Source organism: Populus trichocarpa, chromosome 8 (assembly GCF_000002775.5).
Source record: "Populus trichocarpa isolate Nisqually-1 chromosome 8, P.trichocarpa_v4.1, whole genome shotgun sequence".
NCBI classification, from domain to species: Eukaryota; Viridiplantae; Streptophyta; class Magnoliopsida; order Malpighiales; family Salicaceae; genus Populus; species Populus trichocarpa.
The window spans coordinates 6549282-6563051 of record NC_037292.2 but is presented as its reverse complement, the minus strand read 5'-3'; the positions used below and the strand labels follow the sequence as shown (position 1 = coordinate 6563051).

The following is a 13770-nucleotide window of genomic DNA, read 5'->3' as shown; positions in this document are numbered from 1 at the left end:
GGTGATGCATTTCTTACCTTTTTTTCTTCGCTAGGCGGTGATTATATATTAATGTATTCTTTTAGTCATCGAACTTTTCATATTCATGAAGAGTCGCACGGCATGTTTTTCGAGCAACTATATGCAGTTCCACATCAGGCAAATGCATATTTGATCGAGACTAAGGCAAGGTTTGGAGCAGTAGGGCTAAGAAAACTTGAGGGATAAGTGCATATTTTGCAGATTGCACTTATTATTAAACAGGTTTATAACTTCAACCAGCAGCTATCATACCGAGGAAAGGAGGTGCTTCGGAGTGTATCAAATAACCATTTCAATCTAATAATTTAAGTTATTAGTTACGATTTTAAGATATGATTTATATTATTTTTTAATATACTTCTTTAAATGAAAGCTCTCGAAACTTGAAACTTGCACAAGTTCATACTACCTTGTGCTTAATTTTTATCAAATAAATAGGGATAATAAAATTCAAATTATGACCGTTTAATCATCAAGGCTCTAATATCATATCAAAGAATCATCTCAACTTAGTAGTTTAAACTATTAGGTGGGGTCTCAAAATATGATTTATGTTATTCTTTAACAGAGTGTGTTAGGATTGCTTTTCAAAGTGTTTTTTGCTTGAAAATACATTAAAATAGTATTGTTTTTTTTAATTATTTTTAATGTCAATATATCAAAATAATTTAAAATTTTAAATAAAAAAATTTAAATAAAAAAAAATTAAATTTTAAAAAACGCAATTTCAGCCGTATTACCGAATGGTAATGATCATTATTGAATTCCTTTTTAATCAATTATTGTATTCAAGTTGGTACGAACTCATTGGCTAGGAGTTTGTTTTTGTGGTTTCTTTCTTTCTTTCATTGTTTTTTTTTAATTTAAATCCAAAACTATAGCATGAGAAACAAATCTACTTACCATCATATCCAAATCTCGTGAAGATATATATATATATATATATATATATTGAACACCTATTCTAACAGTTAAGTCTGTGAAGAATTTGATGGTGTGCTAAAGTCAGACCAATTAATCTGCTAAGAAATATTATTGGTAATCTAAAATGAGAAGTGATGCTTGGTTGCACAAAAACCATGCTACGATATGCATGCCATTTGCTGAACTACATGTGAGATACACCATCTCAATAAAATCTTAACACGTTCTTTTCTTGACTTAATAAAATCAGTCTTAAAATTTGATGATCAGAAGGGAGAGCTTAATTACCAAACCGTGTCACGGTTTTCTCTATATGAAATCTTAACAAGTGTATATGATCAGTCAAATTAATTCCCTTGATTATTATAAAAAAAATATATAAAATATCGTTTAGTATACGTAGCAAGGTAAGCTATATCGTATGATATTCATCTAGCTAGCATATGTATAACTAAAACATAATTAACATGGCGCTAATCAGTAGCTGGCTAGCCATGGCCTTTTTATTTCAGGCAAAGTAATAATATATTTTGGCCTAAAGCTAGATTTGCATCACGCTGATCAATACCTTCACGTAGGAAATGACAACTACTTCACATGAAACAATACATGTGCCACAGTACACACTTGTTTTCGTGGCTAGTAACATGTTTGTTTCTACTTTATTAACATTATAAGCAAATCAAGCCACACCATATATACTTACATATGTAAGCCTCACGAGCTTAATTATCAAGCTTGATTAGTTTTTGGGTGGTCTAGTACCATTTGTGTAATGGTGGTGTGTCTTAGTAGATGATCCACCTCCATAGCCACCCAAGCCTTGGTTTGTTTCATCGTCGTCGTCGTCGTCGTCGCTGGCAGTTTTAGTTTCTGTGTTACTGTTTCCCTTGTTTGAAGTAGGCGTCTTGGCGTCATTTTCCCCAGCGTTACCCTTCCGACCAAGAGATGATGGTTCACTCAATAGATGACGGCTGGCCACCTTAGGTTCCATGGTGGTACTGAGCACTTCTGCATCAGCTTGCAGAGATGCTAACATCAACAGGAAAGCAAGGAGAAGAGCTAACAAGATCTTCATCATGATCAGATATTTGTCTGCAGTATCCTGTAAAGCAGCAGTAATTAATATGCTAAATTATTAGTTAAGATCCTTTCTTCTTCTTTTTTTCTTTCAAAAACAAACTATCTATATATAGAAAGCAAGATGAAGGAACTGAAGCTAGATAGGATAGAAATTACACACATATAATTTGCTTTGTCTGAGCTATGTAGAAACATGGGTCTAATTAGGGTTGCTATATGTAAGCAGGTTTTTCATCACTGTTTAACGATTACAATTGGATTGTGAGACCGATGAGAGATCAAATTAACTGTGCGAGCACTAAAAAAGCAAGAATGTAGTGGTTGTATCACAATGTCGTACCACCATTGGACGAGGCAGTAGCCACCAAAGAAGTAATTATGATTAAGATTGATAATTAAGGCATGCTCATTGTATACGTTCAAAGATTGTCATAATTAATCATGGATTGTATATGCTGCCATTTTAGGGTTCAACAGTGTCGATGATAAAATGCGAAAGATTGTTAAAAAGTCTTCTTACCTCCAATAATTGTTGGTCACCAATTACACTTAAATTTGCAATTTGCTTGACTATATATATATATGAGTGTGTGTGGGGGGGCGGGTGGGTGGGTATGGTTAAATTCAATAATTATATCATTTCCCGGCTCAATCCTATGGCACCATTGCATGGTAAAACACTATAACGTACGTAGTCCTTTTTTTATATTAATCCGTGAGCTAAGAATGTAGATTATTTAACTCCAGGTGGTATAATAACTGATATGAGAATATCCGTCTCTATTTCCCCCTTGTATATTTTACCACCAGTTTGATCCCCCGATTGTTGTTACAAGTCTGCTAACAGATTTTCAGTTATTCATTCAACTTGTCGGATATATATCTTAACCACAGAACGTAAACTGCAGTCACAGATCAAAAACTGCTCAAATGAATCTTGAACTAATAATATTGTGTGTTAATGCAGTAATTATTTTGACTATGAAAATACTTAAAGAAAATCGGAAACAAAAACTATACAAGCAGTTGCATTTTTGGATACGTAAGCGGTTAGTTAAGTGTTGACGCGTTACCATCAGAAATATGAAATGTAAAATATGAAATGTCAATTTAATGTTAAAATTATGAATGAAGATAGATGATGATTGATGAATTAGTTTGCGCAATGCATAGATTTAAGCGGAAACATCAATTCTAAGTTATATCAGACCAACCACGTCACCATCTATCCTAATTATGATTTTTTTCGTTTTATGTTGTTAAGGAATGATTAATTGAAGAGAAACGGAACAAAACCTCATAGTTCTTACTATAATCACATGCTGTAGGTTAAGTGGAATGATTTTTTGGACACTTTTTAGTGCCGAGGCCTCATCAGCCATAAGAGGTTCGAAAGTACCTCTGATCTGCCATCACCCACACCACAACACCTGCGCCAAATGGCTCCTAATGAGAATAAAGCCTACCCCAGTACCATTTCTTTGGTTTCAAATTGGCTGCTTCAGATTGCACTCAAGGAAACCATCCACCAGCTTGTTCCATACCTGAGGTAATTCTGCTCCCGTGCCATGCGACAGTGACGGATGAGGAATGTGCTAGCTGCCTTCTATTGATCAAGGAAGTCAAGCCCTAACCTTGTTACTCTACTGCTAGACATGCTGATGGAGTTCCATAGTCTATCTTTGCGGTGCCTCCATGCTACTGTGGTTATCTTGGTGACCAACTCCCCATCAGGTGCCTGCATGCAGCTGCATAAACATCCAGTTCCTGAGTCCTTGCATCACCGTTATGGTAGGCTGGAGTTCACCAGCAACCTTGAATGAACGGGCATTGAAGTAATATATGATCAACGGTTTCCTCCTCAAGACCACAAAGTATACACCTACTATCTTCAATCTCCAACCCTCTCTGTAATAGTCTGGCACGAGTAGGTAGACTATCATGACAAGCCCTCCAAATGAAATGTTGGAAGAATATTAATACTTGTGGTACGTGTTAATGGATAGCTATATAATACACCTACTAGCAAAATAATAAAAAGAAAATTTGAGAGCAAGATATTTTGATTGAATATTTTCTCTCCTATGTTATTTTTTTATATTTTTATTTATACTTATTATTACAAGTTTATTTATAATTTTTACATTCAATCTAAATAATAAATATATTTTACTAACTTAACATCAGTAAATTATTTTTTAATCGGTCGATCGATTCATTTAACTCAACTGGTCAAACAATAAATATATTTTACTGGTCGATTTAATTAGTTAACCAATCCATTTAATTCAATGGATGGATCTATCAATTGAGATCAATTCCTCTATTTTTCAAAAAAAAAAAAATCAATTTACTTTTAACATGAAATACTTTATTTTTGGAGGGATTTTGAGTTACCTGGTCTCCTCCAAGTACCCTTCACAATTGCACCCCAATTCGGATTTACTACTTCCAAGGCTACTCGGTAACCTGTCTTTGCCGAATACATATCTGGTGAAAGAGAATCAGAAAAAGTAATCCAAACGAGTAATTTTGGATGTCAATGGGGCAACAATAGAGGGGGGAAGAAAGTAAGGGAGAAAAAAACTACCCGAATTTTCAAGGATAGGCATTAAAATCAAGGTTGTTAATTTCGTTCCGTTTCGCCGGGAATAGCCGAAACATTTCATACCAATTCAAAAAACAGAGCAAAACGAAACAAATTTCATCTCATTTTAAATCTCCGTCCGTTCTGGATCTTTCGGCTAAATTCCGCCCGGAACATTCCGTTTTCATTCCACATGTTTCATTCCGCTCTTGAAAAACTATTGAATCAAATTGAACCTTGTTCAATTTAATTAATTAAATCACCCAATTATAAAAAAAACTCTTTTTCATTACTATTTTCAATAACAATGATATTAATAATAAAATTAAAAATTATTATTACAATTTTCATTAACAATGATATTAATTTTTTAAAATTAGATTTATCACTAATATATATGGTTTATGTTCATGTTATTTTTTTCATGTTTATACTTTGTAGAAATTTGAGCAAAACAAGGGATGTTTTAGATTTCATTAGCCTTGATAACATTGACCTAACTTTATATTTAAAATATTTGTATTAAAACATTTTACTTTCATAATATTTTGATATTTTGTTTAAGTTGAATTATTTTAAGTTAAAGATCTATTTAATCTTGACTATTTAGAAATATTTTAAATATTAAAATTATATTTGTTTGGCATTGTGTTTGTATTGCATAATTTATAATTAATTTATCTTGAATTTGAATTATGTTTGTTGAATTTATATGAGAACAGTACAACCCCGAAACGATACACCGAAACACTCCGAAATTGAAACATTCCATTCCAATTGAAAAAACAAAACACCTATCGAAATGAAATTGATAACTTTGATTAAGTTTAGCATATCACCAACAAAAAAAACACGGTAAAATAAGTACTACTACTTCTTCACTCCTTGCACGTCAAAATAATCTCTCCCCCCACACAAATTCCATTGATTCTTCAACATCCATAGCAGTCATGTTCATAACTGATAATAACGACCAACCATTACTTAGAATCCGTTTGTTTACGCGACTGCGGCTGCGTTTTAATTAAAACGCAGTCTGCAACCGTTTGGTAACAAAAAATACACAGTTTACTGTGTATGGACCCCACATGTTTTTTGCGTCTGTGACGCAGAAAAGAAGAAGCAGCATTTTGCTGCTTTGTGTTTACTGTGCATGCTAATTGCACTGTACTGAACAGTGCAATTAGCATGAACAATATATATAAATATATTGTTCATGTGAACAGTGCAATTCACACGCACTGTTCACGTGAACAATTTTTTTTTTCAAGTGTGTTAATTTTTTTAATATTTAAAAAAAAAAACTAGTTTAGATTAAATTAAATTCATTTGCACTATGATGTTAACAATATTTTTTTCTAAAAAATTAGTGTAAAGTGAATTAAATTTACTCGCACTATAATATCAATTTTATACCTGATAATATTTTATCTAATTTTATTACACGTATAAAAACTATAGTTCTTATCGAATGAATTTTGTATGTAATGGAATTATAAATTATTTAATAGAATAATAAAAAATATTTTATATAAAGTATTATTTATTTCATGATGTAATAGGAATAATTAATTTTACAATATTTAAATTTAAAACCATCAATATTAATATATATTTTTAAATTATTTTATAACATCAATTTCAAAAGCATTCTTAACCAAACACATTAAATTACTTTTTTTCAACCTTAATTTCAACCACAGTTTTAACCAAACACCTATTTTTTCAAACCAACCTCAATTAAAAATACTTTTTATAAAATAATTTTTTTTAAACTACAACCACAACAGCTACCGTAATACCAAACACATTATTAGGATATTCTATTAGGCGCCTGATCCGGAACGTCTGCCCCCTGAGGCTTGGCTTCCATTAACAAGAAGAAAGAAAATCAAGCCTCAAACGTCTTCTTACGTGGCGTGTAATTTGGGCCCTGGTATATTATTTAAGCCAAGACCAGGACCGGCCCATAAAACTCTCTACAGAGTACAGACCTCCATCCTCAATCATGTTTATAGCCGTTACTAGCCCCCCCAAAACAGAAGCCATCATCAACCATAATTTAAGCTGTTAAGCGCTCAATCATTAACCTCCATCCACTATAGGAATTAGGAATATATATATGATAACACCCCCCGTTCTCCTCCATCTCCTTTTTCATAATTCGGCAAAGGAAAGCAAGCAAGAAAATCAAAACTCAATAGTCCTCGCGCCAAAAACAAAACGCTCAGAATGAAAGCTTATCAAACACCATCAAAAAAAGAACACTACTCTCGAACTTCTTCTGATCGCATATGCAAGGATTCTCTGTTGAAGAAGCCTCTGAAGGTTCTTCAATTAATTTAACTCCAAACCCTAACTTCTCTCTCTGTATTTTTCGTTTTCAAATTCAAATCTCCTTTTGATAATCTCTTACCAGTCGTGTCACTTGTGTAGAATGCCAAGAAAAGCTTGGACGGTGCGTTTATCTCGGCTACTCAAGGTGTTTCTCCGGAAATCATCAAGGAATCGAGTGATTTATCTCCGGTTTCGGAGATCTCTGATGCTAATCATTGTAGCCAAACAGCATCAGTAAATTTCTCCTCGTTTCATTCAAATCGTGTATTCTCTTCTTCTTCTTTTTTGGTGTTGTTTTTATTCTTAATTTAAGCTCTTCTTCTCTATATTCATGTGCCTTTACATAATTTTAGATTGATAAGTTTTGATTATGTAGGTTTTTGTTCATGTTGTTTTTGTTTCAATTTCGTGCCTTGATTTTTATTTTTATTTTTTTGCCTCTTTCGTGAATATGATCCTCATCTTGGAAGGATTTTTATTCCCCCTAATTTGCGTGTTTTTAAATTGTGTTCCTCCTTTCTAATTATAGGTGTGTGTCCATGTGTATATTTTCCCAAACCACGAGCGTGTTTCTGTTTTTTCCGTTGCTTGTCTGGCATCATTCTAATTGTGCATTTCTTTTTGCGTCAGCTTTTCCCTCATGCATAATCATAGTCGTGAAGTAATATTTTTCTAATTTCCATTGATTTTCTTTTAGATAATCCATATAAATGTCATTTAACATTTCATTTTCAGTTTGATTTTTTTGGGGGGGTAAGAAAAAATGGCGGTTGTGAAGTGATTCGCAAATCTTTTTATGATATTTTATGTGTTTGATACGAGTGATATTTAAGCACTTGTGCTTCTTCTTGTTTTTTTTTTCTTTTTAATTAGCTATGTTTTTTATGTTTCATGTTTGGTTTATTTGGATAAATTTGTTTCCCTGGTTTCAGATCTCCGTGTTAGCTTTAAATCCAGTTGTTTCAGCTTCAACAGAAATATCCTCTCTCCCAGATATTACCCCAAATTCAAACACCATCACCATCACTGATGATTTGGGCAGTATTTCTACGGATTGTTATGGTGTTAACAAGCAATGCAACTCGAAGATCGGTCAAGTGGAGGGACTGGAGGCAGATATTGTGGTGAATCTTCTCAAACAAGCTCGAATTGAGGTTTCGAAAGCAGATGTTCAATCAAAGAAGCTTCTGGATGCATTAATTAAGGTTGTCATAGATGAATTTTACACTCTAACAGGAGAGAAAGACTTGACAAATTGTTTTGTTTCTATGAAAGGGCGTGTCGTATGTTTGTGTTTTTTGATTTGGAGCTTTGCGGTGTCTGGGTTCCTCTTGTTTGATCTGGGATTGGGTAGCTCCGGTGGTGGACCGCCGCCTACTTAAACTATTTAGAGGAAAGTGTATGAATTTTGTTTGGCGGGTTTAGTTCTGTTCATTTATGATATGCCATTGAAATTCTTTGATTGACCTTACAATTGTTTGTTACAGAGTAGAGGATCAAGCTAATTGGTATACAGTCTTGTTTTGAATGGTCGTATCACTGTGAATGTCTTCGATTCAGAATATGATGGAATAAGTTCTTTCTCGGATTCAAAGTTATCGCTTGTAAATTTCTGGAGCACTCACTGCATTTATTTTTCCAGGAGAGCGTTTCTTTTAATACAAAATCTCCTTGACACTACTACTGCCAGAACTTCGTTTGGAGAGATGTAATCAAAATAACATGGCTACCAATGCCAAGCCCCTTGTCTCTCATTTTCTTCTGCTCCTGCTACTTATCATCCTCTGCAGTTGCTTCGGCAAGTGAAAGTATTCATAGCCCTTTGATTCAACACTTCCGCTCCGTAACATAGGAGTTCATTTTGGTCTGTTTTTCTGAGCACCTCCCTTGAAATGAATTTAAAAACTCATTATATCACTTCCTTTTAGATGGTATGCTGGCACGCTCTCCTGTCGTGGTTCTACTTCTACCTCATCAATTCCTTAAAATGATAGGTGCATGACTTTTGTTCTTATGATACAGGTGCTCTGTTCATCTACTCCACATAAATAGTAAGCCATTGTCGATGTTATTTTGATTTGCTTGGGCCTACTTGATAGATAGCCCGTAGCTCGATGATGTTGAAAATCAACGTCATTAGGTACTGCCCTCTTCCGTCCTGATGCCGATATATCAATTTAGAAACACAATTCTAATGTGAGATTCCTGTTTCCACTTTTTCCTGGTTTGCCATCTCGTCTCACCGCCCTGAGCTTGACAGCCACATGGGTTTTTTTTTCCATCTAGTAATAATTTGAGGAAGCCCAGCCGAGCCAGTAGTTGGCATGACTGATGTTGCTTGGTGTCCATGAATGATCCATTCCTAATGCCAAAGGATAAGATCAATTCTTTTGCCGAAACCACCCTAAAAAAATAGTTACAATCAAATTCTATATTAAGTATACCCCTAAATTTGGAAGCATTTAAATGCCTAAAAATCGTATAATTAGACCTCGCTAATATTTAGGACTCCTCTTAGCGCATGTCCCATCATCGTGTGGAACAATTTCCAGCTATCCTGTTTAATCTACCAGCTGATTTTGTCGAGTGAATACGCTTTTGTCATCTAGTCAGCTTCCAATCAGACTACCCACTTCGGAAGAACGTGGTTTCCAACCAAGGGTTGATAATGATATTAGTCAGCGGTGGAGGGATTCATCTTTAAAGCCTTGTAGATTTTACTTCGTAGGAGGCGGCAACGATCTTGACATCGGCAATTGTCATAGGAACACAGAACAAACAAATTTACTTTTGAGGTTACCAGCTATGCGGACAGTCCGAGGAATGATAGCAACCATTGGATGTGTCAGTAATCACTGTTGATATATGCATGATCTTTGGCCACTCGTAAAGTTTTCTCGTTGGAAGGGAACGAGGAAGAAATAAATGGAGGGGCCTCTGTGAGTTCAAGTAAGACAAAATAAGAAAGTATGTTCAAATAGCTAATCAGCATGCCGTCTAAGGAAAGTCTTGCGATGTAACTTGTCGCGAGGAAATCTTACTGCTAGTTGAATGACTCCGGATCAAGAGAACAGCATGGAGTAGATCGGTCAACCCTCGCAAGTCTGAAGATTATATTATAATATCACATAATGAAAGGTAGGGACACAATTGTAATTTGGTTCACTGTGGTCGCATTGAATTGCACCAAGACAACACCATCACCAGTTTTCAAAGCTTAATTTGAATTATTTTCTGCTTCTTAGCATAATAATTAATTTATTAAATATTAAAGGATGTGGCAAAATTACAGGAGTTACCCTTACAAAACTGAATTATATTGTGTTTTTTTTGTTTTTTATTTTATCCTCCAATAATATATCATTTTAAAAATTTTGCTTTATAATTTTTTTTATTTTTTTCCTTATGATTGTATACCCGTCTAATATATTTAATTTATTTTTATAAATTTTAACATTTAATATTAGATTTGTTGGAATGTTTTTTATTTATTTTTGAAGAATTTATCAACGTCTCATGATATGGATCACGGGTTAAATAAGTTAATTTGAGATGACTCGGATTATTTTTTTGTTGTTTTTTTTAATTGGTTTTTTTTATCCCTCAATATTAGGTTGGTTAAATATTGAGATTCATAGTTTTTTCAATGTATTTTTTATAGAGTTTTCTCGATCTCATGATCAGATCATAAATTTAGCAAGTTAACACAGGTTGACTTTATTTATTTTTTTATGTCCTTTTTTCATTCAATATCTTTTTAATTAGATTTTGTAAATTTTTTTGATTTGTTTTTTATGGAATTATATTAATCTCGTGATATGGGTCATGAGTGTGGCAAATCGAGCCGAGTTTGGGTCCTTTTTTAATTGATTTTTTTTAATTTCACCTTCAAACAACTCAATCTTTTTATAATTTTTTTTTAATGTTATTCTTTAATATTATATTGTTTGATGATTGATCTTTATTTTTAAAAAATTTTGCTTTAAGTGGAGATATCATAATCTCGTAGATTTAGTTTTTTTTTTCTCGATTTCAACCTTTAACATCGGATCTGTTGGAAATGAAGCTTTGTTAATTTTTTTGTTTTTTATAAAGTTATACCGATCTTATTACCCGAGTCACGAGTTTTACATATTAGCCCAAATTAACTTGAGTTGTTTATTTTGTTTATTTTTTATTTCATCATTCAACATTGAGTTGATTGAGAACTGGACTTCATTATTTTTTAATTTGTTTTCTAATATTTTCATAATTCAACATTAAGTTGATTAGAAATTGAGTTTCGTAATTTTTTTTGACTTGCTTTTTATAAAGTTATCACGATCTTATGACCCAAGTTATAGATTTGACAAGTTAACATGAGTCAATTAAATATATCATTACCTTAATAGTTGAAAAAAATATATTTCAATACATTATCATATCAATATTTAAAAAAATATTTCATCCAATATACATTATAATTTAAGTTCATGATTATTATTATTTTACTAAAAACATGTTAGCAAAACTTTGATATTTTTACGGTTAAAAAAATTTAATTTTACCCATAACATAGTGCGAGTAAATAATCAAGTTATTTTTATAAAAAAAGTACAAGATGTTTTATAAAAAAAAATATGATAAGTAAATATAAAAAATATACATGGATCAGTGAAATTTACGAACAAGTACCGTTTTAAAATAATGATTGAACCATTATATGTATTTTTATATTTTATATCATATTTTCATAGGATAATTACTAAAAAAAACTCATAAGATTTGATCGATTTTTTATTTTTTTTGTTGTATTTTTAAAAATTACACTTATATTATGTTCAAACAAAAACTTTAAAAAAAATCAAAAAATAAAGAAACGAATCCTATCCACACTCAACACTCTCTATTTTGACTCGGTGTTTCCATCTCAAAATTCACAATCTCTCTCGTCAAACCTGGAAATATGAATCTTAAACTGATAATTGAATCCCACATCAATCTCCCAAAGTTCTCGCTGGACCCTCGAGTTCTTACCCCTCAAGCCCTCAACAAAAGGGCATTTAAGGAACAAATGAGAAGAAAAGTGTAGATCTCGAGGGCCAAGGCAATAGAGGAAGCAGCAGAGAGGGGGAGAGGAGAGTCAGCGAATGTTGAAGTGGAGACAAATTTTGTGAGAGAAAGACAGGGTGGTGGGTTTAGAAGAGGAGGAGAAAAGGCAGGAGAGGTAAAAGAGATGTGTCAGTGATTCAAGGATTAAGTTGAAGATAAGTAGACCAACAAGGGATTACGAGGTTCATTTTGAGAGTAAGAGTGGTGCTTCAGATACAGTGTGTATTGGAAATCCTGACTTCCATTCTTGTGATTGTGAGGACTCGATCATTGGCATGGTCGTGTCTTTTAGGCAGACAAAAACTTCGAGAGAACGAAGGTTGACAAAGATACGAGAGGTTTTAACTTTTAAGGTTTTTTGGTTTTAAGAGTTTCACTTCCATCCCTCTATTTTAAAATTGTGAAGGCTTGGGATTTGTTTCAGAAAAAAAAGAGGAGATCAAACTCTTGTGTTCGTCCTGAAATTCTTGAGCTTGCAAGAACTATAGTCGGATAATGTGGTGGTTTGCCCCTTACACTCGTAACTGTAGATAGAATATGGTTTGCATTATGCAAGTGAAGTGTTTGATAAAAAGCCTAAAAGGGATGGAATATTGATTACTAAGTCATTTATTTTTTTGATGATAAAGATATAATACTAGTATTACAAGGCTTTTTAAATATTAAACGAACAATAATAACAGGTCCTGTAAATAATTAAATAATTTTTATTATTTTAAAAAATATAAAATGTTAGTGTATAAAATTCAAGATATAAAATATAATTTCTCAAACTAAAGAAAAAAAATAAAAACATGATCAAACTTCAGAAGATTTTTTTTTGTAACTATCACTATTTTCATTCACGTCTACAATCCTGACGCTCATCACATCTTTAACGAGAGTGGTTCGAAAGAATCTTAGATAAAGACACCTCATAAATAATTTGACAATTAGATCATATAAATTAATTGGACAATTAGTCCTTTTCTTTTCAGTCTTCACGAGGAGACAACGAGGCATCTAATTTGACAATTTGATCGTAAGTTAATTGGAGGAGCTGGAGACCCAGTGGACCAGTGGTTACAACTGGACTTTCACAAATGGCCGTGCCTTCACTTGATTTCGGGCGGTGAGCTCTTTATTTTATTTTCAGTGGCGGTGTCATGCCAGGCGTCCTGTTGTTTCAGGATCCAAGAGATGAAGAAGAGGGCCACTCTTGAGGGTCGGGCAAGGGCGTGAGTGGCGATGATTTGGTGGCAATCAATGAAAGTTTTATTAGTTTATAGATGATGGTGAAGCTTCTTTTAGCTAGCTGTACTTAAAGGCAAAGAAATTGGTGTAATCCACCACCTTTGCTACTTAAAAAGTTTGTGGAATAGGAATAAATTATATATTTTTATAGAGCAAATTGTACTTAAAGAAATGGTTAAGTATAATCAAAAAGAAAATTCAAGTTATTGGAGCGAGCCTTTGTGATAATCATTCGACGTGTCCCCTCCATCCATCCACTGGCATCTCCTGCTGGTATCCTGTCCAGTCATCGAGCAAGGGCATATTCGTGGTCCTGTGAAAATGGTTCTGGTCTCTCGGACTGTAGCGTTAAACAATAGATGGTCCCGAGCCAGATTTTAGGAATATATATATATTTTTAAACATCTTAATTATTTTCTCCTATCGCAGTGAAATTATTGACGGTGCTTCTTAGGCTCCTTGAATTGGGCTGTTGAGAGCTAAACTCTCACGCG

General features: G+C 33.3%; 2 protein-coding genes across 4 annotated transcripts; one reads left to right on the top strand and one right to left on the bottom strand.

Annotated features, from left to right (window-relative positions):
• Positions 1–1404: 1404 nt before the first annotated feature.
• On the bottom strand, positions 1405–2365 carry LOC7485893 (uncharacterized). Of its 2 annotated transcripts, none has more exons than XR_002983298.2 (2): positions 2189–2365; positions 1405–2050 (listed from the first exon to the last, which is right to left on the bottom strand). XR_002983298.2 is itself a non-coding variant. In XM_052454905.1 (2 exons), the coding sequence occupies exons 1-2, from the start codon at positions 2221–2223 to the stop codon at positions 1688–1690; spliced, it is 402 nt and encodes a 133-aa protein (XP_052310865.1). In that variant the 5' UTR covers positions 2224–2324; the 3' UTR covers positions 1405–1687. The 2 variants fall into 2 exon arrangements, 1 of the variants encoding a protein (XP_052310865.1); XM_052454905.1 differs by having other exon boundaries at positions 2185–2324.
• Positions 2366–6677: 4312 nt separating this feature from the next.
• On the top strand, positions 6678–8426 carry LOC7485892 (uncharacterized). 2 transcript variants are annotated; one of them, XM_002312285.3, is made up of 3 exons: positions 6678–6943; positions 7052–7186; positions 7885–8426. In XM_002312285.3, exons 1-3 carry the CDS (start codon positions 6848–6850, stop codon positions 8332–8334), a joined length of 681 nt encoding a protein of 226 aa, XP_002312321.1. In that variant the 5' UTR covers positions 6678–6847; the 3' UTR covers positions 8335–8426. The 2 variants fall into 2 exon arrangements, with proteins under 2 accessions (XP_002312321.1, XP_024462688.1); XM_024606920.2 differs by having other exon boundaries at positions 7052–7216.
• Positions 8427–13770: the final 5344 nt, after the last annotated feature.

Coding starts and splice junctions, on each gene's coding strand:
- LOC7485893 (XM_052454905.1), bottom strand. CDS start 2,223: ATGTTTCTACATAGCTCAGACAAAGCAAATTATATGTGT. Junction 2,051..2,184: donor ACAAAGCAAATTATATGTGT/GTAATTTCTATC, acceptor GCTGCTTTACAG/GATACTGCAGACAAATATCT.
- LOC7485892 (XM_024606920.2), top strand. CDS start 6,848: ATGAAAGCTTATCAAACACCATCAAAAAAAGAACACTACTCTCGAACT. Junction 6,944..7,051: donor TGTTGAAGAAGCCTCTGAAG/GTTCTTCAATTA, acceptor TCACTTGTGTAG/AATGCCAAGAAAAGCTTGGA. Junction 7,217..7,884: donor CCTCGTTTCATTCAAATCGT/GTATTCTCTTCT, acceptor CCCTGGTTTCAG/ATCTCCGTGTTAGCTTTAAA.